This window comes from Rhinatrema bivittatum, chromosome 1 (assembly GCF_901001135.1).
Source record: "Rhinatrema bivittatum chromosome 1, aRhiBiv1.1, whole genome shotgun sequence".
Taxonomy (NCBI): domain Eukaryota; kingdom Metazoa; phylum Chordata; class Amphibia; order Gymnophiona; family Rhinatrematidae; genus Rhinatrema; species Rhinatrema bivittatum.
In genome coordinates this window covers 309,718,489-309,744,585 of record NC_042615.1, presented here as the reverse complement: position 1 = coordinate 309,744,585, position 26,097 = coordinate 309,718,489, and the positions used below count along the sequence as shown (strand labels likewise).

Genomic DNA, 26,097 nt, shown 5'->3' with positions numbered 1-26,097 from the left:
AGATATTTCATGCTGCTTATCCCAGAGATAAGCAGTGGATTTCGCCACGTTCACCTTAATAATGGTTTATGGACTTTTCCTCCAGGAACTGCTCCAAACCTTTTTCAAACCCAGCTACACTAATGGCTTTTTCCACATCTTCTGGCAACAAATCCCAGAGCTGAATTATGCATTGAGTAAAAAAGTAGTTTCTCCTATTTGTCTTAAATACATCACCTAGTACCTTCATTGTGTGTCCCCTTGTCTTTGTACTTTTTGAAAGCGTAAACAGATTCATGTTTACCCATTCCACTCATTATTTTATAGACCTCTATCATATCTCCCCCTCAGTCGTCTCTTCTCCAAGCTGAAAAGTTCTAACCTCTTTAGCCTTTTCATAGGGAATTGTTCCATCCCCTTTATTATTATTTTGGTTGCCCTTCCCTGTACCTTTTTTAAGTCCATTATATCTTTTTTGAGATGCGGTGATCAGAACTGCATATAGTACTCAAGGTGTGGTCGCACCATGAAGGGTTACAGAGGCATTATGATATCCTGTGTTTTATTCTCCATTAGTTTCATAATAATTCTAGCATTCTATTTGCTTTCTCAGCTGCCAGCACACACTGGGCAGATGATTTCAACATATCAGCCATGACAATGCCTAGATCTTTTTCCTGGCTGGCAAATGCCAATAAGTAACCTTGCACTGGGTAGCTATAATTTGTGTTCCTCTTCTCTATGTGCATTACTCTGCACTTGTCCACATTAAATGCCAGCTGACATTTGGATGCCCAGTCTCCCAGTTTCACAAGGTCCTCTTGCAATTTCTCACAGTCCTCTTGTGATTTAACAACTTTGAATAATTTTGTATCAGCAAATTCGACAATCTCACTTGTTATTCCCATCTCTAGGTCATTTATAAATACTGTAGGTTAAACAGCAGTACTCCCAGTACAGATCCCCGAGATACTCCACTAATCACCTTTCTCCATTGACCATTTATCCCTACTCTCTGTTTTCTATCTTAACCAGTTCTCAATCCACAATAAGAACATGCCATACTGGGTCAGACCAAGGATCCATCAAGCTCAGCATCCTGCTTCCAACAGTGGCCAATCCAGGCCATAAGAACCTGGCAAGTACCCAAAAACTAAGTTTATTCCATGTTACCATTGCTAGTAATAGCCGTGGCTATTCTCTAAGTCAACTTAATTAATAGCAGGTAATGGACTTCTCCTCCAAGAACTTATCCAATCCTTTTTTAAACACAGCTATACTAACTGCACTAACCACATCCTCTGGCAACAAATTCCAGAGTTTAATTGTGCGTTGAGTGAAAAAGAACTTTCTCCTATTAGTTTTAAATGTGCCCCATGCTAACTTCATGGAGTGCCCCCTAGTCTATTATCTGGAAGAGTAAATAACTGATTCACATTTACCCGTTCTAGACTTCACATGATTTTAAACACCTCTATCATATCCCCCCTCATCAGTCTTCTCCAACTGAAAAGTCCTAACCTCTTTAGTCTTTCCTCATATGGGAACTATTCCATTCCCTTTATCATTTTGGTCACCCTTCTCTGTACCTTCTCCATTTCAATAGAACATTGCCTCCATGAATTTTTAATTTTTTCAAGTCTCTTGTGAGATACTTTGTCAAATGCTTTCTGAAAGTCCAGAAACACTTTATCAACTGGTTCACCTTTATCCACGCCCTCAAACAATGTAGCAGATTAGTGAGACAAGACTTCCCTTGGCTATATCCACATTGGGCTTGTCCCATTAAACTATGACTATCTATATGCTGAGCAATTTTGTTCTTTATAATAATTTTTCCAAGCACTGATATCAAGCTAACTGGTCTGCAGTTTCCTGGACCACCACTGGAACTATACTGGTCGCCCTCCAATCTTCAAGCACTGTAGTTGATTTTAATGATACATTACAGATTAATAATAAGAGGTCTGCAATTTCATTTTTCAGTTCTGGTCCAGATCATTTGCTGCTCTTTAGTTTGTCAATTTGCCCTGTTACATCTTCCAAGTTCGCAGAGGTTAGTTTCATTTCCTCTGAATCACCAAGAAAAGCCTAAAAACTTGGCTATTCAAAAAAGCATTTCACAATGAGAGCGTTGAATAACAGCAACAAATACTTCCAGCTGAAAGTCACCTATATATACATAAAAAAGTAGAATTATTTTATTTACTCATAATTAAATATTAAATGGAAATAGTATACACATATATGATTATCCTGACAATCATATAATTGGTAACTTCATCCCACCTGTCATTTAGATTATATTATTGATCTATGTAACCGTAAATATTGGCACTATGGATAACCTAGAAACCAAACCTTTTCGTGCCTAAATGTAAACCGTTGTGATGGTACATTACTAAACGAAGGTATAGAAAAGTTTTTAAATAAATAAAAATAAATAAATATCACTTCTGACATGGGTATCTGCCTTACATCCTCCTGAGTAAAAACTGAAACAAATAAATCATTTAATCTCTCTGTTATGGTCTTTTCTCCATTAGTGCACCTTTTATCCCTTAATCATCTAATGGTCCAACTGACTCCCTTGCAGGTTTTTGTTTCGAATGTACCTGAAAATGTTTTTTTATTATGAATTTTTGCTTCTTAGCCTCCCTTATCAATGCTTTGCACCTAATTTGTCAGTGTTTGTTGTTTCCCCTTTTCTTCATCTGGATACCTTTTCCATTTTTTGAAAGATCTTTTTTTGCTATAATAGCCTCTCTCAACTCACCTTTAAACCATGCTGGCAGTCATTTGGCCTTCCTTCCACCTTGTTTAATGCGTAGAATACATCTTTTCTAGGCTTCCAAGATGGTATTCTTGAACAGCGCATATGCCTGATGTAAAGTCTTAAACTTTGCAGTTGCTCCTTTCAATTTTTTCCTAACCATTTTTCTCAATTTCCCTTTTGAAAATTAAGTGCTTAACGCAGTAAATTTTCCTAAAGTCCTCCTAGTTATCAAGTCAAATGTGATCATGTTATAATCACTATTGCCAAGTGGACCCAACATTATTACATCTTGCACCAAATCATTTGTTCCACTAAGAATTAGATCTAAAATAGCTCTCCCTCTTGTTGGTTCTTGTACCAACTACTTCATAAAGCAGTCATTTATTTCATCTAGAAATTCTGCTTCCTTGGCATGTCATGATGTGACATTTACCCAGTCAATGCCAGGGGAATTGAAATTATCCATTGTTACTGTGTTACTAATTTTGTTAGCTTTTCTAATTCCTGTTAGCATTTTGTCATTTGTCTGTTCATTCTGCTCAGGTAGATGGTAGTACACCCCCCACTGTTATTCTGTTCCCCTTCTCACATGGAATTTCTATCCATAAAGATTCTACAGTGCATTTTGTTTCCTGTAGAACATCTATCCTGTTTGACTCTATGCCCTCTTTATAGGAAGGCACCACCCCGCCACCAATTTGATCCATCCTATTATTGCGATATAATTTGTACCCTGATATTGCAAGTGTCTCTTTGGTTAACCTCCTTCCACCAGGTCTTTGAGATGCCAATTATATCTAACTCTTCATTCGGCATTATACATTCTAATTCTCCCATCGTATTATTCAGACTTCTACCATTTGCATACAGACATTTCAAAGCATGATTATTTTTATTTACAGAGCTGCTTTACTAAGAAAGGCAACATAAGTGTCTAAAAGCAACTGGAGAGATCAGCTAGTAATAGCTATGAGCCAGCTCTGACTGAGGATTCCAGTGCCAGGAGTTTAGCCAGGTGGTGCAGAATAAGAACTTGGATGAACAAAATAAAGCTGATTAGTTTTGGTCCAATCTAGTTTGCACTAACCAAACTTGACTCTCGACTGTTTTCTACTCTCCTTCTCTTCTTATGCAATAAGCTTGCTCTGAAGATGGGTGTGTTGGCTTTACCTGGAAACTGAACCTAGCACGTCATGTCTCATTTTCTCAAGCAGTGTGCTTTTGCAACCCTCAGTAAGTCATCACTGTTGCTCAGTAATAACTTAAAAAACTGAACTAAATTTGATATTTCTGACAGCTGGCGCCCCGTGGAACTTTTAGCTTCCACCTGAAATACTCCTGTAAATACATATTCATAAATCTGAGGCATCTTGAAGGAAGGGACATAAGAAATATGAATACTACTGCTTGTGAGTGCCATAGTGTTACATGCACAATGCCACCATGTCTCCAACTCCTCAAAGAGTATTATCTTGGCGCAAACAGAGCAGGTGTACACATGAATCACACAGGCCGCCAGCAAACATTTGGACAAGAATCTAGAGAACACAGAAATCAACATTTAAACATTTGCTGCAATTATAGCAGGCTCGTTTATATTTTATCCTAACAATTTTTAACCTTGGGTCAATAGAAGTAAGCAGCTTAGGAGATTGTACTAATGTCTGTGCTGCAGTTTGTGTGTGTGTATATATGGCCCTTCACCCCCCTTACCACTTTGGTTAGACCTAGCTGCACTAAAGTGATTGGGCAGGTAGGGGGCATCAGATTTTTCTCTGTTTGAAAGTTGGTGATTTGCAGGTGAGAAGGAAGGAAGCAAATATGGCATGGGGTCGAACTGAGGCTATCTAGAATGTCACACTGTCCACTGGTTGTTAGGGGAAGTATGATGTAGTGAAAGAATGCACAGAATGAGCAACATTTATCCAAGAAAGCATCTCCATCTTGCAGCATTCCTTTACTGAACCCAAGCTCTAGAAAAAAAAAAAAAAAAGACGGGTGTGCATGTTTTCTTAAACTTATACCACCATACATTATCCCTGGAATATTTATTTTAAAAAAAGTTTCTAAATAAGGCACCTGGAGAGATGTTTGACACAAATATGATAATCTACACGGCTTCAAAAGGTTTTGATTGCGCAGGACTGTAAGTAAAACCATAAAACTTCAGGAAAGAAATTCACGAGAAAGCAAAGTAGTGCTAGCTAGCCAGGATTCCTTTAAATATCCTCTTGATGTTTGTCATAAGCCCCAAAAAATAATGACAGAAAGCCACAAGGCCCATCTCCTTAACCTACAATGCTAATTCTTATTTTACGTACTCTCTGGCCTTACCTGCGCATCTCCAACTCTCTCTAGATACCTGATTTCTAATTTTCTTGTTGTGTCCTAATGAATCTTATGCCTGTTTTTGCAAAAGGTTGAAAAAAAGAGTGCTTGTATCACTAAATCCTCCCCCAAAACCATGCATTACTGTGATGCCCGCAAGAGAAGCACAGCAATGGCCTGTCTCCAGTTCATAACAGAGGAGTGGAAAAGAAGGGCACTCTTAAAAATTTTGAACAGTGATACATGTTCAGAAATGAAGCATAAACCAAAAAAGGTTCCCCCTACCCCCCCCCCCCCCCCAATGATTTTGTCTATTTTAGTCATCAGTTGAACTATCTAAAACAAAAAATTGCCAGTACCCACTGCTGTAAAATGAGGTCCTTCAGCTTGGCCAGTTTCAAAAAGTCATGAAAATTCAAATGGTTCTCACATGCATATAAGTTCCAATCATCCAATGCACCCCCAAAAAGAGACAGTTTTATGACTAAACATAATCTGCAACATGGTACATACCAAGAGTGCAAGGCCAAGATTTTACAATTTTAAACCCCAAACATACACTCCCCAGATAACCCCATATATAATCCCATACAGTCCAGGACAGTATATCTTCATCTACACTATGACTATAGCTAAGCATGTCCATTTATGTTCACACTAGAGCTCAGTGAGGCTTCAATACATTTTGTAGGTCTGTTAGAAGATGATCAAGAAAAGGAATCCAAATCCGACGAAAAGCAGCATTGTACTTCGACAATCTACAGAGAATAATGCGGAATTCCATGCAGACCAGATTCGCCATGTGCGCTTTTCCATTCAGAAAGAAAGGGTGGCATCTCCTCTAACCAATTAAACAAGATATATTTCTTAACTAACAAATAAGCTTTAGCCAAAAGAATTTTATGACAACGCCCAATAAAAATGTTTATCCAAATAATTAAGTATACAAAACTCTGGCAAGACGACCACAGCATGGACTGTGATCATTGCCATATATCAAAACTTCTCAAGTTGTGGACATTCCCATAAGCAATGAAAGTGCTTGCCCCTTGCAGCACCCTTAAGATACTTATCAGAAAGAGTAATTTTCACCTGCTTTGCTCGTATGGGAGATATAATAAGCCAATGAGAAATTGCATTTCCTGAAATCAACATTCACAGTAATGACTTTGGTGAACATTATAGACATTACTATTTTTTTTTTTTTTTTTTAACTGCAAGGTTAGTATGGCAATCGCTATTCCAAACTTCTGCCAGCCCAAGAGACAGTGTTTTAATAAACGGTATCTATAATCGAGGAATTTCTTCCAAGCAAGCAGCACAAAGCTGCCGAGCCTAACAGAGGGCACCAGCGGAAGAATGCGGCGTAAGACTTGGCAGCAACAGTAGGACAGGTACAAGTCCCAAACTGAAGAGAAAATAAAGGCATGTTCATCTTCTGGGTGTAAGTGCATGTCAATCTGGTTGACTTTTCAATCAGTTACATTAAGGCCCCTCTCTACCCATCTTTCTTCTCGCTCTCACTTGGTCTCTGTGGGTCAGTACACAAGGGGAAACTTGGAGCTGAAATCAGATCCAATACTAAGAAGGCAGGTAGTGCTTCTCTGTGCTGTCTCTTCTTGATTTCCCTGCACACCAGGGACACGGTTGAAGAACTGGCTTTTTGCTGAGCAGAGTATCACATTATTTTGCAAATAAGGTCCCCACTGACAGCTCTACAGGAGAAAAGGACGATGCAATACCTCTTGCTTTCTTGCGTAAGTCCTGAGTCATGGTCTATGCCAGGGATACAGAACGGGAAATAGTTCCAGCACAGTAAAGTTTCTTACATTCAAATAATTATCAGGTCAAAAGCAGACTACTTCCATTTTCAGCAAACTTCTCAGAAAAAGTCTCAACAGGGAGAGGCTTAAAGAAAAAAAATAAGCAATTCAATAGCTAAGGAATTTTGTTTTAAGTAAGGGGTACGCGGCTACTAGTATTTGTCTGAAATGTTAGGCAGCACGTCTTTTTCTTTATTTCATTTTATGTTTATACAGTTTTCACAAAAACTTCCAAGATATCTCTTTTGAAATAAATACACACCTCAATTTTAAAACAAAAACATTTTAAAAAAAGCAATCCTATCTATATGCTTTCTAAACTTAAGTGTGGTCTCAAGTCCACATACTGGGAAAAATCGAAGACTCAATCCCGGGAGAAATTATAATCATCCTCCATGTCAGGTGTAAGCAACTCCAATCCTGGCGATCCGCAAATAGGCCTGGTTTTCAGGGTATCCATAATGAATATGCATGAGATAGATCTGCATACAGTGAAGGTAGTGCATGCAGATATACCTCATGCCAGTTTATATTTTCTTTGAGGTATATCTGCATGCACTACCTTCACAGTATGCAGATCTATCTCATGCATATTCATTAGGGATACCCTAAAAACTAGGCCTTATTTGTGGTGCTCCAGGACCGAAGTTGCCTCCCCTTGTTCTATGTCAGGGATGGTGAACTCCAGTCCTCGAGGGCTGCAAACAGGCCAGGTTTTCAGGATAACCACAATGAATATGCATGAGAAAGATCTGCATGCACTGCCTCCACTGGATGCAAATCTTTCTCAAGCAGGTGAAAGAAAAAAGGTGCCAGTACTTAGTACCAGCAAGTACCCCCTGAAAAAGCCCTGAAAGAGTAAGGCATCCAATTGTCATGCTCTAGATCTAAGTTGCAAAATCATTTTTCATTTGTGTGGCCTTTGCAACATCAGAAAAAATCTTGCTTGAAAATTAAATAATAAAACATCTTTAAATTGAAAAAAAAACCCCAAAACAAAACAAAACATTCTGAAGGAGCCACTCTGGATCCAGCATAAAGTTAACTGTCAGAAAAGCAGAAGTAGCCATCTCTTTCCTCTAGGATCTCCAGCTTCTTCTCTCTACCATCTCCTTTTCTGTTTTTTTTTTTGTTGTTGTTGGTTTTTTGGGGTTTTTTTGTTTTTGTTTTGTTTTTTTAAAGGTGGGAGAGTATATACCCTGAATATTGGAGGAACAGATTCAGTTAAAATGTTCAATACTTATTTATCTGCGTGGTGCCAGGCTCTAGGCCAGGGTTTCCCAAACCTGTCCTGAGGAGCCCACAGTCGGGTTTTCAAGATACCCATAGTGGATATGCAGGAGATAAATTTGCATATATTGAGTCTCTATGATATGCAAATTTATGTCCTGCATATTCAGTGCTGATATCCTGGCTGAGGGGTGCCCAGGATAGGTTTGGGAAGCCCTGCTCTAGGTGATGTATAAAACAAAGGTACATAATAAAATTTAAAAAAAACGGGACAAAACCAAACAATCATACTTCCTCTAAACTTAAAAGCAGTCCAAGCAACAGAAACTGATCACATCGCCAAGTTCAAAAACAAACCTGCTGAAAAAGGAAGGTTTTAAGCATTGAGCTGAAAGTTTTCAAACAGGTCATAAGGCAGAAGCTCTTGGGTAGCCAACTCCAAATTCTAGGAGCAGCCACAAAAAAGGCCTCTCTTTGGTCTCAGCCAGGTGCATCATATGCATAGAAGAAACACCGTAACCCTCTTTGAGAGGAATGCAGTGCTGGAGTAGGATTATACATGTGAAGCACTGAGTTCACCCAAGGGACGGCCTCAGCAGTCTATGCACCAGCACAGCTGTTTTATACTTGATTCACCAAACAACTGGCAGCCAGCATAGCACAAAGAGAACAGGGGGAATTAGTGTGGTCTCTAATACCGCGCCCTGCGATCAAATGAGTGGTAACGTTTTGAAGAAATTGCAATGTCCTCATGGCGGTAGAAGTTCTATGTAAACCAAAATTACAGTAATCCCGGAGAGGTAGCATAAAAGCCTAGAAAACGGATTGAAATTCAATTGGGCCTAAAAGAAACCACCCAACGTTTGTAATTTAAAGAAGCAGGCTCTAACCACAGATTTAATTTGCTACTGAAAGGATAAGTTAGAATTGATGAAGATATGTAGGCTCTTTACATGAGAATCTATTGACGGCACAAAAGGACCATATGGCCCCATCCATCTAATTTATGTAGCTCTTAGAATTCCCATCACTCCCTCAAAGATCCCTGTATTTATCCCATGCTTTCTTGAATTCAGATACAAATTTTGCCTCCACCACCTCCACTGGGAGGCCGTTACATGCATCTACTACTCTCTCAGTTAAGAAATATTTCCCAAGATTACTCATGAGTCTACCCCCTTTTACTCTCATCCCATGACCGCATCGTTCTAGAGCCTCCTTTCTTTTGAAAGAGGCTCGCCTCCTGTGCATGGAAACCATTGGGATATTTAAATGTCTCTATCATATCTCCCATATCGTGCCTTTCCTTTAGGGTGTACATGTTTGGATCTTTGAGTGTATCCCCATATGTTTTAGAACAGACAACTGATCACTTTAGTAGCAATCCCCTGGAACGACTCCAACTGGTTTATATCCTTTTGAAAGTATGGTCTCCAGAACTGTGCATAGTATTCCAAATGAAGTCTCACTAGGGATCTACACAGAGGCAATATCACCTCCCTTTTTCTGCTGACCATTCCTTTCCCTATACTGTTACTTTTCATTTTTTAGCATTAAATCTCAGCTGCCAGTCTCTAGACCATTCCTCAAGCTTCGTTAGATCCCATCTCTTGTTTTCTACACCTTCCTGGCTGTCTGCCTTGTTACAGATTTTGGCATCATCGGCAAAAAGACAAACCTTTCCTGACATTCCTTCCATTATGTCGCTCACAAAAAAGTGTTGAAAAGAACAGGTCCCAGGACTGATCCCTGAGGCACACCACTAGCAACAACCCTCTACTCAGAGTAAACTATTTACCACAACCCTTCGTAGCCTCCAACTCAGCCAGTTTCTAACCCAATAATCAGTCCCTCTAGGTTCCATACCAAGGGTACTCAATTTATTTATATCTACTGTGTGGATCTGTGTCAAATCCAAATACACTGTCTAGTACTCTCCCTTAATCCAACTCTCTAGTCACCCAATCAAAGAACTTGATCAGATTAATCTGACAAGATTTACCTTTAGTAATACCATGCTGCCTTGGATCATGCAATCCATTGGATTCCAGAAACTGCACTATCCTCTGTTTTAGCAGTGATCCCATTAATTTGCTCTCCACATAGGTCAGGCTAACTGGCCTATTTTTGCCAGCTTCCTCCTTACTTCCATGTTTATGAATAGGAACCACATCTGCTTCTCTCCAGTCCTCTGGAACTACTCCTAACTCTAAAGGTCAGCCAGTGGAACTGCCAGTTTTCCTCAATAGCCAGTGGAGCAGTGTTTACCAACTGCAATACCAGAATCGTGGTTTTTGCAAGATTCAATGATAGCTTATTGTTCTTAAGCCAGCATCTAACTGCGCAGATGCAGACTGACACAGATATTTCAGTCCAAGAAGACGACCGCGTGGGGAGGAAGAACTGGATATCATTCACGCAGGGCTTAATTTCTGGGGGAATAGCCTGGAATGCAATTCTGCCATTTCAGACTTAAGAAATGGAGCAGAAGGAGTGTTCAGCATCAGCCCCTGCCCTTTAGTCAGCTTGCAAGGAAGTGGAGGAGAAGGGGCTAGCCTGGAGCAGACAGAGCAAAGAACAGCTACTCTGCTCCTTAAACCAGACCCCTTGCCCTCCTGTTCTATAGGGAACAGGAGAAGGAAGGGTTGATACTGAAGCAGAGACCACAGAACAATTACAAAAGGGGTTGAACTGCACAAGTTTGAAACTTATGAGCAGCAGGGTCAGTTTCAAGGCTTCAATCCTGGCTTTGATGATTTAGCACTACAACTCACACTAATTCAACATTTATTTTTATTTATTTAAGTTTTTTTATATACCAACATCCAAGACAATAGTCCCATCATGCTGGTTCACATGAAACAGGGGTGCAAAATAAGCTTAAACTTGAACAATAGTGCGGAGAAAGCAGTTACATGTAACAGGGGAAAATAGAACTTGGAGTAAGAAGGAAGAAAGGAAAAGGAAAACCAGATAATTACATATAATTACATTGTGAGAGGTAGCTAATAGTGATCTTGGTGGTGATGTGTGTTGATTGTTATGAGTTAAATAATATTGGAGTTAGGAAAAGCCTGCATGAACAACCAGGTCTTGAGTCTTTTCTTGAAGGTTGAGAGGCTGGATTCCATTCTAATATCTAACATCCTTTTGTCTCTATTACTCGGGGATTAATTTCTGGCAGAGCAACCCAGAATGGCCTTCTGCCACCTTTTTTCTGGGACCTAATGAGGCAGAGATGGTGGTGGTGAAAATCAGTTCTAGCTCCCCTGCATAAAAAAGCAGAACCGATGGTGGCACGGATCATTTCTGGCCTTCCAGAGCCCCAAAGGAAGCAGAGCAGCCACATGTCCTTGATTTTTGTGCACTTTATCGGCACAGTTGAAGAGGCCTCGAGGGAGAATGGCCAAGGTCGAAGAGACAGGAGGGGAATGCTTCTTAGTCCCACTGCTTCTGCTGGGTGTGTTCACGTGTGTGTATGGGTGCGCGTGAGAGAGAGTACCGTACATATTTTTATGAGAGAAAGAGGGGTAAAATCTGGCCTTGGCCTCTCCCCCCCTCACACAGGTCTCACCTAGCCCGAGCTCCAGCCCTGCTTCCTGTACCCTGCCTCCTCTCCCCCTACTCTACAGTTCCACTTCCTTTTTGTCTCCAAATTAAGCCCTGCATCCACATACAATCTGAATCCCTCACACAGGGGAGCCAATAATTTACAAATTGATGAGATGTAGATCTTGAATAAAAGAGCTGATCGAGCTGAATCTTGGGGGAACTCCTGAGCATATATCTGGTTGCACTTAGAACTATCATTCCAAATCCTCATTTGTTGGGATCGTTTGCTGAGGTAGGATGTAAGCCATTTAAGAACAGTACCAGAGATCCCATAACATCCAGAAGAGAAGGACCTAATGGTTGCAGTGAATTCAAGTAATACAAGCACATATGGCTGTTCAACATCAAGGCCCCTTCTGATGGTACCCAAAATGGAGAGAAGGATCTCTTTACTGTGTGATTTCCCGATTCCAAATCGAAATTGGTCCAGGTTTCCACAAGTCTTTACAAAGTCATTCGACTGTTGCAAAACAAATTCCTAAATGATCTTAGAAATGAAGGACAGGGAGGAAATAGGTCGCTAATTAGCAAGATCTGGGCTTCTACAATAATGGTCTCACAGAATCATGTTTAAGAGAGTCTGGCAAACATCCTTCCTCCAAAGACAAATTAACCACAGTGGTTATAAATGGCACAACAGTTTCTTTCAAGGCCTTCACTATGGGTGCGCTACAAGAATTCAACGGCCAAAATGAAAAGTTTAAAGACAAAATAACCTTAGAGACTCAATGTGGCTGTTTCAAAGGAGGACCATTTAACCAGTGCCTTAGGCAAAACTTTATACCATGGAGTTACTGAAGCAAATGCAATTGAAATATTAGAAACCTTCTGACTAAACAAATCATCACAGTTAAGGCACCCCAAAACACCCTTCTTCTTGCAAAAAGGAATACCAGGGGTTTTAGTTAAGTTTTGCAAAGATTATTACCCATAGGTTGTAAGTGGTGGGCAATGGATGATTTTTTGGCTGCATCAACCAGCTTTTCATAAGTCGCAAGCTTAGTTTTATAAATTAAGTGTGCATCAGTAAATTGAAAAACAGCGCCATATACGTGCAAGTCTACTTCTGATACATTTCTTCTAAACATGCCCAAAACACAGAGAGAGAGAGAAGGCAACTTAGAGAAATTAATAAGGCACAATGACAACAGACAAACAGCATTCACTCCTGCCTCAATTTTTTCTTAATCAATGAAGCTTCACATGTTTTTTCCACCCTTGGCCACTTTCTGCTCTAAAAACTCTACTACAACCTGTGCAATAAAAACTCTTGGTTTAAAAAAAAAAAAAAAAAAAAAAAAAAGTTTTACCTGTGTACACTAAAATAAAACTTAACATGCTATGCCCAAAATGTTAGCTACAGCCCTCAATACCATGGCCTTGCTGCTACACAAAACAGGTTTAACATCCATGTTAGCTGCGGCTTCAAATCGCCCTTGCGAACTGGCCTTGCTGGTAAGCATGAGCAATTTCCTCCCTCCAAAGGCCCAACCAAGAGAAAGCTCCCTTCCGACCCCCACGCAAGCATTAAGTTGCCCCTCTCCGCAGAAACCTACCTTACCATTCCAGAGGGGCAGGATCTTCAGACAAGAGGAACCTCTGAGTGCTTCTGCTGGTATTGCTGTCTCTGGCAAACACCAGACACCATCACTAAGAGCCCTTCGCCCTGGCGAAGCATCCCAAGCAATATCATTTGGCAGTGATGCGGGCAGGATGACTCGGACACCTCTCCTGCCCGTGAAGATTCTGCGCCTCCAGATATTTAACGCAGGTTTTCAGAAGGGTGGGCAGGGCAGAAACAGAGGTTCTTTTGCCACTGGTAAAATGAGCCCCATCAGAGAGAGGGAATACTTTCTCTTCACTGAGGGGGAAGAGGAAATGTCTCAAAGTGAAAGGGCTGCTTATCAGATTTCAGGCTGCACAGAACAAGTGACCCAAGCGACATTACATTTTTGCCTTTACTGAGACCACAGCAAGTAGCGAATGCAGGGCTGCATACCAGAGTATCTACCCTGGCATGGCGCAAGATTCAGAACTAGAAGTGGAGGTTGGGATTAGGGTACGAGATAGGAGAGAGTTCTGGGATGCATGAGAAACAGAGGAAGCTGGAGAGGAAAGGGTGATAGAGACAGCCATGGGAACTGAAGGCCAGAGGAAGAAAAATTATGCTTTCTATAAATTTTGGGGTTTTCACTTGCCTATATACTATTAGTGAATTCACCTTGTTTATGTGGATGCTTAGTTAGATAATGACAGACATGAAGTGTATACAGAGTCTCCTGTCATATGTTCAGTGTGGGGGAGGCTATACAATCCCATTCCCCTCACCTGGAAGCAGACAGAATGAGCGAGCGCGTGCATGACCATGGGTAAAATTCTCTCTCAACCATTCCCATCTGTGAGTTTTTTTGCGAGCTTCCATTTGTTGGTCCCAAACACTGACACGAGTAGAAGTAGAATCCGGAAAAGCATTCCAGGATTATTTCCCAGCTTTCCAGACTTCTCTTAAAGGGCTCCAGCTTGGGCTGCGGGACACCACCCACAATGCATCACGGGGGCCCGAGACTCTTAGGATAGAGATGGCTGCCCCTCCTGTCAGATCTCTCACCAAGAATCTGAACATTCTCAAAATGCCAGAGGAATCTCAAGAATACAGGGAAAGGATTTTTGACAGCTTTCTCTTGGGAAAAAAAAAATGTAAGCTAACAAATAATTAGGGACCTTAGTTTTAAGTTTTGTTTCCCCAGGAATTTATCAGTGTTTATTACAAGAAGAACAAAAATGGGAGAAATCATTAGAAAAAAATTCATTTTCCAGGTAAACCATTTTTGTTCTTCTTGTAATAAACAGTGATAATCCCTAGGAAAAATAAAATAAAGACTGAAAACCAAGGATTGGGGCACAATGGTCCATCAATAGTCTCAAGACCAGGGCAGTCCGCTTGGCCCTGCAGACGTTCTTGCCTCTAGTTCATCGTCGGTAGGTGAGAGTACTCTCCGACAACGCAACAACGGTAGAATATATCAACTGGCAGGGAGGCACAAAGAGCCGCCCCATAGCCACGGAGGCGGACGAGCTCATGGCCTGGGCAGAAACTCATCTGCTCAGGATAGCGGCTTCACACATTGCCGGGGTAGACAAAGTACAGGCGGATTTTCTGAGCAGTCAGAGATTGGATCCCGGAGAATGGGAGCTGTCTGACGAGGCGTTCATGCTGATGTCTCATCGCCAAGGGATTCCCCATTTGGATCTACTAGCGACTCGAGGGAATGCCAAGGCGCCGCGCTTCTTCAGTCGCAGAAGACAGCACGGAGCAGAAGGGGTGAACACTCTTGTCCTTCCATGGTCTCGCGACATTCTGCTCTACGCATTCCCTCCTTGGCCTCCGGTAGGCAAGGTCTTGAGAAGGATAGAAGCCCATCCGGGAGCGTTGGTGCTGGTGGCTCCGGAATGGCCACGAAGGCCGTGGTTCGCTGATCTCCTCAACCTTGCAGTGGACGGGCCGCTCTGTCTGGGTCCTCTTCCGAATCTCCTGCAGCAGGGTCCAGTATTTTTCGACCAGGTGGATCGCTTTTGTCTATCGGCTTGGCTCATGAGAGGCGGCAGTTAAGAAAGAAGGGGTATCCGGATTCGGTGATTTCCACTCTTTTACGGGCTCGCAAAACTTCCACCTGTCTTACGTATGTCCGAGTCTGGAAGGTTTTTGATTCTTGGTGTAGTAGGTCGAATGTTTCTCCTAGGCGGGCCTCAATAGTCCACATTCTAGCCTTCTTGCAAGAGGGTTTGGCAAAAGGGCTAGCTTTCAGTTCTCTCCGGGTTCAAGTGGCGGCGTTAGGATGTTTACGTGGAAAAGTGGACTATGCGTCCATAGCGGCTCATCCGGATGTGGTTCGTTTCCTTCGGGGTGCTAAGCATTTGCATCCACCAAGTAGAGTTGTTTGTCCATCCTAGAGTTTGAATTTGGTCCTTAGGACGTTGTATATTGCATTCCCCTGGTGTGCACTTCTCTGGGACCAGGGGAAAAACCCATTCAAATCCATTTGGAATACACAAAGCTGGGATATGGAGGAGAGGGATTATGTGAGGGATTATGTGTACCATCTCCATTTCAGAGCACATTTGTAAGTGAGTCTGGGCACATGTTGAGATCAAATAACTAAATTTAGCCACTGGGCCAGTAAATAAAGCAAATTTACTGACCCAAATAAAAAACTGGTGGTCAAAAATAAGAGAGGATATACTGTACCCCTCCAACCCCTTCACAGTCAATTAAGTTAGCAGCTCCAACGTCATTTACTGGTGAGGTACTGTCCAACAAGAGAAGAGTCAAAAACACAAATAGTACATATGTCTTTCCCATCTGTCCAAATATATTAATCGGTCCAACATTAAAAGCAGTTACTGAAAAGTTCAACCTGGGACAGAGGCAATAAATGGAGTACTCCTGGATTCAAATTGCTGGGGGTGGGACAGGCCATGGCTTCTCAGACTTCTGGTTGCATAAATCTGAAATAAAAAACTGGAACAAAATGCACGCAGTGTAACGGCAAGCCTGGGCCACTGAAAATGTAACAACCAACCCAAAAGCACGCATGTACCTCAGAGAGAGAAATACAAATCCAACTAGACTATGTGACAGAAAAGGATATTAGACATTTTGGACATGGAATTCTGCTGTGTGATGCTGCTAGTGTAACTCTTGAGTAAACAGCTTCTCTGTACAATCAAGAAACAAAAAATGTTCCCAGAAGTATCTATTCATATCCATATCAAATAAAAACATTAAGCAAAGGGACTAAAACACACTGCGAAATTTAGAGGTGCCCAAAAATGTATGCACTAGAGTCAGGACAAAGTCATATCCACCGAGGCAGCCGGAGTATCTTTTGTGCAGCAAGAGAAAAACAGCCCATGGGCTGACTATCCCCAAAGACTTGGCTATTTAAGTGCCTCAGAAGCTGTGAAGAAATCAGGCCTAGACAGATAGCTGGGCTCAATAATTAATCCAACCAATCCACCATGCACTCGAAAATGCACCCACAGCTATTTTGTTTGACCTGGTAGATCTCTCCTGCTCCTTTGCGCTATGCCTGAGGAATGTGAGGCTGTATGTATAGATGTGAGCATAAGACTGTGAGCTTGTGTGTAGGGGTGTGTGTGTGTGTAGGGGGGTGTGTGTGGCAGAGTGAAAGACTGAGCGTAAGACAGAGAGAGCTTATGTCAGGGGCAGTACTGAGAGAGGGGTCAAACTTTGGGAGGGGTCATAGATAGAGTGGATGGGGTTGGGCCTAGCGGGGAAAGAGAGAGATAGTGGAAGAGTTGAGGGGCCTGAGAAGGCAAAGTGAAAGGAGACTGGCCAGGGGAGCAAGAAGAGAGGGTAGAAAGGACATTCATACAATGTACTTCTAAGGAAATTCTGCTCAAAATATTTAAAACTCTGCATCTTTAAGTAATAACATTTTTCTGTATTACATTTTAAATTCATTACTTTAAGATTGTCATGTATATTGTGTTATTTTGACCAATATAAAGTATGGAGAATTTTCAATTTTTGTGCACAGAATTTTAAAAATTTTCGTGCAGAATTTCCCCAGGAAGTTTCCAGCTTAACTGGGTGGGTTTACGGTGCCATGAGTCTACCATCACAACTATGGTGTCTCTGGAAAGATGTATTTGAGGGTGAGGAGAAGGCTAATGGAGAGTAAATTTGGAATGGAGGGGGCAAGCCATACCATAATAGCTCTCGCCCCCCACAGTATGGACTCCTACCTTTCCTGCATGCTTCACTGGTGTGCACTTTTGTGCCACTGCCATGCATGTTATCAGGGTTATATCAAGTGTGTGGAGCAGCAGACAAGCTTTCAGAGTGAGGGTCTCTATCATCCCCATTAGCTGAAAAGGTGAAGATAAACAGCATGGAGACAGTTTCAGGCAGAAGCACAAGTACAACAGGAATGGAGACTCAGTCCTATCCTCTAGCATCTGCATCAATGAGCTCCCCACACTACTGGAGAGAACCTCAGTCCCAGACCTGAAACTAAATAAATCCAAGATTGAATACCTGCTGTATGCAGGTGATCAGGTTGTTTTTTTCATGTCCCAGGTGGTTTGCAAAAGAACTTAAGCCTGCCAGAGGCCCTACAGCTGAATCTGTTAATGACAAAGTTTATGTTTTTCCGCAAAAGACAAAAATTCCCCAATACAAATTCAAATTGTCCCTAAGCCACCAAGTAGAAAGCAGAGTTGCTTACCTGTAACAGGTGTTCTCCCAGGACAGCAAGATGTTAGTCCTCACATATGAGTGACATCATCTAATGGAGCCCTGTCACGGAACACTTTTGTCAAAGTTTCTAGAACTTTGACTGGCACCACTGAGCATGCCCAGCATGGCACTAACCCCACAGCCAGCAGGGGTCCCCCTTCAGTCTCTCTTTTTTTCTGTGCAGCAGTTGCCTCATGGTTTAGGAGCTCTGTGAGAAATTTCTCACAACTTTCCTCGCAGAACTATTTGAAGTTTATCTTCTCAAAATTTCCCTCAGCAGGGTCCCCCATCGTGCTTCGTTCCCTCCGACGCTCGGTAAGTGTTTTTTCCGGTACCTGTACGGTCAGTTCCTGGTGGCTTACCGCTTCGGTGCCCGGTCACTGACCGTGCGCCCGACAAATTTTAACAAGGCGACCGGGTTTAGAAAATGTCCCAAGTATCCGAGGACCATGTCCATAATGGACCCGCATGAAGTATGTGTTTTGTGCTTAGGCCCCTCGCACGATGTTCGTCGATGCCCTAGTTGTGCACAAATGACCCCCAAAGGCCTTCGCACTCGCCTGGACAAAATGGAGCAGTTGTTTGCTTCAAAACAGACTGCTCCATCGACGCCAGTTCAAGCACCACCGACCGTGGAGGGTCCATCGACCTCTGAGACGATTCGCCAGGAGAACCGTGGACAGGGTGATCGTCCGTCACAGACTCCATCGAGGACACCAGTGTCATCATCCTCTGTGCCAGGGAAAGACCGGACCGAGCACAGAGGGAAACATTGACACCGGCACCAACGGGCATCCCTGACCGATGCTGGCACCGATACTGCAGTGGCATTGGCTTCCATCGAGCTGCCTGTGAAGAGGGCCCAGGGAGAAGAACTTTGACAAAAGTGTTCCGTGACAGGGCTCCATCTGATGATGTCATCCCTATGTGAGGACTGCCATCCTGCTTGCCCTGGGAGAAGAGCACACCCCTAGACTATAAATGTCTTTGTCTCAAAGTAAGGGTACCTGCAAGCTTTACGTCGACTATAAAGACACGACAAGGAAAAGTCCAAAGGGCCTTCTATAAAATATAGAAACAGTCTGCCAGTTTTAACCACCCAGTAAAATTCCCATTAAAATTATTCCAAAGCATCATTCAACCAATCCTTCTACATTTAAGTGAAGTCTGAAGTCTGTACAGAATGATTCAGTCCTCTAATACAGTGGTTCTCAACCTTTTTTCTGTCGGGACACACCTGACAGATGGTTCTCACATGCATCACACTGATCCATGATCGTCACGGGGCTAGATGTAAAAGTACAGGTTGCATCCACGGGAACCCCCCTGACCCACAATAATGGATGTAAAGCAGAATTATGACATTCCCCATACAACTCACCCTACAAAAAAAAGATATTCTGGTTCTGGTGTCATCTCAGTAACAGCAACTCAAACTCCTTCTACTTCCAGGCTCAATAGCCCTACTTATGAAAAGACAGCAGTTTACCACCAATGCATGTCCTCTTGAGAAAACACAACAAATAAGACTGATACAAACGCTTACATGCTAGTAAAATATCTCATCTCGGTAACAGACACAGAACCGACCTAACATACTCCCAGGATCTGTAGTAATGCACATAAACTAAGCCGCACACAGTTACACCTGTATTATGGATTGCACTCATTAAACAAGAGCAACCCTATCTATGAAAAGGCAACACTACAAATATTAAATCAGGCCCTAAAACCAATACACCTCTTATTAGGAAAACAGATCTAGCAAGCAGCTATAGATCCCCACACAAAAATAATTGTAAAACTACACTAATAAGCAGAATAAATGTTTCAAAACAGCTATGAACAGAATAACATCCAACAATTAAAAACTCATAAAAACTATTAAAAATTCTCCAAACACCAATAAAATATTTCAAAAAAGCAGACATCACGTAATATTAAATAATTAAAATGGCAGTCAATCAAGAAAAATAAACTTAAAAGGCCACCTTTACTTACCCCCTCCAGCAGCTCTCCTACTCCTCTTCCATGCAGGCCGTAGCAAACAGTAGAAGCAGCAGTAGAGGCTAAGCTCTATACTCATGGTCCTCTTCCTTAATGCCCATCTCTCTCACACACACACACACCATACCAGTCAAGCCCCCATGACCAGTTTCTGTCTCTCACACACCAATCATCTCCCAAACAGTCTTTGACACACACACACACACGTCACCTTCCTGAACAGTTTCTCTCATGCCATACACACACACACACGCTTCCCACTCCCATGTTCTCTTTCAGATATACAGGCTTCTCACTCCCATGCTGTGTCTCACATACGCCCAGGTTTCTCACTCCCATGCTCACTCTCTTCACATGCACAGGCTTCTTATTCCCATAATCACTTTCTCTCTGTTACACACACACCTCTCTCTCTCATTTCCATGCTCACTCTCCACATGCACAAGCTTCTCATTCCCTGAATCACGTTCTCTCACATTCACACACACCAGTCTCTTTCTCTCACACACACCGTCACCTTACCAACCAGTCTCTTTCTCATGCATGCATACACACAAAGGCTTCCAACTCCCATGCTCTCTCTCACATAATCAGGCTTCTCACTCCCACAACACCAGGCTTCTTATTCCCATGCTTTCTCCCATACCCAGATTTCTCACTTCCATGCTTTTTCTCTCTCACACACACACACGCCAGTCCCCTCCCTGACTAATGTCTCACACTCTCACATACACATCAGTCATCTCCCTGAGCAGTCACTTTCATTGTCTCGCACATACACACACATCAGCTCTCTGACCAGTTTCTCTCAATCAAACACAGGCTGGCTGCTTCTCTCTCTTTCTCTCACTCACTCCCCCCCCCCCCCCCCGAGCACAAATGGTAGCTGCAGCAGCCTCCTCCTCCAGCCCCCGCCAGCCAAGAAAGAAGAATCCCATCGATCGCGGGAGGCTGAAGCTGCTGTCTCCTTTCCCGATTACCGGCTGCTTCGATTGCTCGGGGGCCAATGCTGCTGCCGCCGCCGCTGCTACTTTTCCACATGGCATGGCTCTTTCTCCTTACCGCGCACCGTGTATCACTTCCTGTTCCGGGTCACGGGGGGGGGGGGGGGGGCGCAGGAAGAAGAAAAGGCCAGCCGCAGGTGCCAAAGCTTCTTCTAGCACTGCTGCCATTCCCACTGGGCTTGAACGTACTGATAGCCCGGCGGCAACGGCAGCAGGAAAGGAAGAGCAGCGGGAGAGATCGGGAGCACGCGACACACCTGCCGGTGCATTGCGACACACCAGTTGAGAAGTGCTGCTCTAATACAAACGCTGTACCTTGAGCTCCATTAACATACCTTGCATCCACAGAAACACCAAACAAAAGGATGCAGAGCAGAACTAGGACTTTTACCCTTATCAATCACCATCCCTCCAAAAAAACTGAATTCTTGTGTCACCTCAGTAAAGGCAATACACACTCCTTCCACTACCAGACACATAACTTATCTAGCAAACCCTAAAATGCTAACTGCCAGCACTCAAAACAACAACCACCCTCTCTATCAGGCCAATTCAGTAAACTGCGCAGGAGAGCCGGTGCTCTGAGACGAGCACCCCCTCTCCTGGGTGCGCAAGTCAGTATGCAAATTAGGGTCCACGCTAATAAGAAGGCGTCAGTTGTCGAACCCGCTGACAGCCACAGGTTCGGAACACAGACCCCCTCTACATATGTGAAATGATGCAATTTTTTTTTTTTATTTCTCTGATTTTCAGGCTATGCCACAAATAAAGTTAACAACTGTTTATTAACAATACAATAAATCAACAGTGTACATTCTGCCTGAGATAGTTACTCACCGAGAATACTCTGGACAGAGCAAGACATCATTAGAGCTGCAGTGAGAAATTTACGACAGACCCCGCGAGACTGGACCTGTGCAGGATTGAAGTTGCAGTGCTGCTCTCCTGCCTGGGCCCAGGGTAGGGGACTCCAGAGGAGGGAGGACTCGGGACAGGGAGAAGTGAAGGAAAGAGCCATTCTTGGGGAGGCAGGGAGAAGGAGCAGTAGGGAGAGGACTGTAAAAGACCTAGAAACTGAATGGGGCCCCATGTTCACCAGGTCCAAAAATTCCTGTAGGTGGACCTGGGTTCTCCCTACTACAGTGAGCCAATGCCACTGGAAAGCAGCACCGGGTGTCAGCAGCTGCTCGGGACCCTGCATTTGCCGACGGCAGCCAGACTGTTGTTAGCGGTTCTTACCTTTGCACGCCATCCACTTGGTCCTGGGTGAAGCTCTTTCCTCCATCCCCTGTGGTGGACGAGCTGCTCTTCTCCTCCCCGCTGGTCTTGCCTTCATTACCCGAAGGCTTTCTGCAGGATGGACCATTCCCAGCTGTACTTCCATTTTTCATGATTGCTTCTAATAGTGCTGCAGAGACATAAAGCACAGGCATGAACAGAAGTATTGATCCAGTTTGTCACCACCCTTCTTCCCGTATGGAAAATAACCATTTATAAATACAATAGAAACTTTTGGGGCTTGCATGGGAAAACGCTCTAACCTATTGTTTTTCCTGCTTTTTCAATTCATTGTAATTGATTAAAAGTTAATAAAGATTAAATAAAACAAAACAAAACAAAAAAAAAACAACTTTCCAACAGATGTGCGAGGCCTTTAATGAATTTGGTAATTGTAAGCTGATGGGGACTAGGACCACCTTTGCAACCATCAAGGAATGCTATTATATCACTAACGAGAACATTGACAGAGTTAGTTTTCAACCTGGAGTCAGACAGATTTAGAGATACTGAAGTAAAAACGGGACAAGACAGTTAAAAGGGTCCTGAACAAAATAACCAGATAGAAAATCTTGTCCATTTAAAATTGTAACACCTTTTGATAGAATATTCGGTTGGATCTAGAAGAATCTTCTTTACTTTAGAAGGCAACGAGACTGATACATCCATATCATCAGAACCAAGACTGAAGGCTGAGATATAAACGATTCCAATACATTGCATGATGAGGGATGGGCATCTCTGCAATATTATTGGTTATAGAACTGATAGGCGTTCAAACCACAGAAGCCATTTTTTTTTAAACTAATGACACCAATTACCATATACACATATCACATACAAAGAGTGGAAAAAAGAAAGCCAAAAATATACAAACACATACAATAACAGGCGTTACCCCAAAAGCTACAAATTCAAAACCATACACAAATTAACCATAACTTAGACATTATACAATTTCTTCACCATTTCCAATATTTCTCCTAATATTGTCATAACCAGTTATTCTTAAGCTCCAAAGTAATTTTTTTCTAGTGTAGCAATCTCTGCTACCACCCCTTTCCAATGACTCAAAATCGGCATACCCTTCCAATAGTAAGCTATAGTGATCCAGGCTGCATGCAGTATTTGTTTTTTTATCCAAATTCAGAGAATCTCATCTTCCCAACAAACACAATGGAGCATACAAATCCAATGACACTCCCATAATTTTCTCAAGGTATTCTACCAACTTTCCCCCAAAATGTCTGCACTATCACACACTCCCACCACATATTATTATAGGAACACCGCATCCCACATCCTCTCCAACATAGTGGCCTAACATTACTGAATATAGAGAAAAATAAAGGGTATCGATATTTTCTATGCAGAAGTTTGCACATTAATTCTCTCCGTTTGTTACAGATGGATATTTTCGTAATAGACCACCATAAGTCTCGTCAATCATCCTCATCTAAATCATTGCTCCACTTCTGTATCAGGGACTCCGCAGTATCTGTCTTTTGCTTTTCTTCTTGGAGAAAACTAAATTTAGAAATTAATTTGGGAATCACTCCCTTATGTGTAATGTTTCCAACCCAGTACGTACCCTCAGAACATCTGGATCCTCTCACAAACGCAATTGCAAATATATGTAGTGAGTATGAGATGGGACAGCTTATTGCTCCTGAAGATCTGAAAAAGATTTAAACTGATTGCCCTGCCAAATCTGCTCCAAGTAACACAGTCCCTTGGTATACCAACTGTACATATCTAAAGACATAGTAGCAGCAGATAATTGCGGGTGTTTGAACAGTGAAGAAAGAGGGGAGAGGACTGTCGGGTCAATCTAACAATTTGGAAACTAAAATCCAACACTTATAAAAGTGAGCTATCACAGGGTGCAATTGGAGAATTTTAGATAAAATCGCCGAACAAGAGGACAGATCCAGTATCGCCAAAAGACTAAAACCTTCCATTTGTACTCGTTTCAGGTCCTTCCAAGCATAAGACTCCCCTTCTTGGAACCAACCCCTTAAAGCAATAAGTCTCACAGCTAAATAATACAAAAAGAGATCCGGCTCATCCAAACCCCTACTTCCCCTGGGAAATTGTAACGTAGACAGTTTAAGCCTAGGAGTCTTCCCTCTCCAAAGAAAAGAAGATATAACACTCCTCAGACTCTTAAATACACTTTGAGGAACCAAGCATGGTAGGTGCTGAAAAAGATATCAATTATATTGTCCTCATTTACTGTATCAAAGAGGGCAGTTCAACAGGCCCAGTCTCACTGAATTTTCTTAAGTACCACTGGATAATTTAAATTAAACAAGTCTGAAATATAAGTTGATACATAAATCCCCAAATAGTTTACTCTAGAGGTGGCCTTAGTAAAAGGCTCTAATCCCTCCAGAAGCCAAAACTTAGGCCCTATGGGCAGCCACATAGATTTATGAAAATTAATCTGATAGCCAGAAAAATACCATATTCTTTCAAGATCATTAACAGCACCAGAAGGGAGCTATTCAACTTAATAAGATATAATAAAATATTATCTGCATATAATGATATTTTGTGATATGAGAGTGACACCAAATAAGGAAGCTGAAATCCACATATTCTAATTTTATTTGTTATTTTCAGCTTTTCTGGTTTTAGGGGTAATTTTTGAACAACTGTTTGTATTAAGTTAATTTTAATAATATTACATAAGTTTTTAGTATCACTCTGTAATAATTTTATGATTATTTTTTGTAAACCATAGCGATGGAATTTTACTGCGCAACAGTATAGAAAAACTGAACAAATAAATAAATGTTCCAAGGAGGATACTGTGAAACCAGCGATAACTCATTAATTGGGCCAAGGGTTCTAAAACCTAATCAAAAAGGAGGGAGGGGGCATCCCTGCAGAGTTCCCCAAGTGCTATCAAAAGGACTAGATAGACATCCATTAACCAATATCTACACCCTAGGCCCAGCATACAGCAATTCTATCCATTTAAAAAAAAAAAAAAAAAAAAGAGGGAGGAAAGCCAAAGCTCCTCAACGTGGCAAACAAATTTCCATGAGATTCTATAAAATGCTTTACCCACATCCAGTGATAACACAACTTCAAGGATCTTGAACTTTTTTGCCCAATGGACTACATTAATGAATCTTCAGTTATTCATAGATGACCGCCCTGTTACAAAACCAGTCTGGTCTGCTTGAATCAGGGAAGGAAGGATGTTTTCCAATTGATTTTGAAGAATTTTAGCTATTAGTTTCAAATCAGCATTTAAGAGAGAGCTGGGCCTATATGAACTACATTCTAAAGGATACTTCCCAGGACTAATCACTGCATCCAACAAATTCAAATTAGGAGAATTTCCATTCCCCCAAAGAATTATAAAGTTCAGTCAGCAGGGAAACAAATATCTGGAAAAGCTTTAACATAATCCAAGAGATACCCATCTGGACCTGGGCTTTTATTAGGCGATAGAGCCTTCATCTCCTGCAGAACCTCTGGTACTGTTATGGGCCCCAACAAAAGGGCCTTCATCTCGTCCATAATATTAGGGAGAGTAATTTGTGCCAAATAAGCTGCTCTCTCCATCACTAACCTGGTCAGTATTCCTATAAAAAAATCAGCAAAATATTTCTTAAAGATACCAACAATTGGATGAGGATAACAACTAAAGAGAACCTTGTGAATTCCTAATGGAACTAATAAAATTAAAGGACTTACAGAATTTAACCAGTCTGGCCAGCAAATGACCTGAACTATTTCTCTTCTCATAATATTTCTGTTTAGTATATCTCATAATGTCTCAAT

The 26,097-nt window shown here is 42.0% G+C and overlaps 1 protein-coding gene across 2 annotated transcripts in view; it reads right to left on the bottom strand.

The window, feature by feature from the left end:
- Nucleotides 1–26,097, bottom strand: part of DNAJB14 (DnaJ heat shock protein family (Hsp40) member B14) — a 52,074-nt gene that overhangs the window by 11,950 nt on the left and 14,027 nt on the right. For both annotated transcript variants that reach the window (XM_029597148.1, XM_029597141.1), the window contains exon 2: nucleotides 22,261–22,429. In XM_029597148.1, the coding sequence (XP_029453008.1) occupies nucleotides 22,261–22,429 (169 nt within the window). The remainder of the gene's footprint in view (nucleotides 1–22,260; nucleotides 22,430–26,097) is intronic.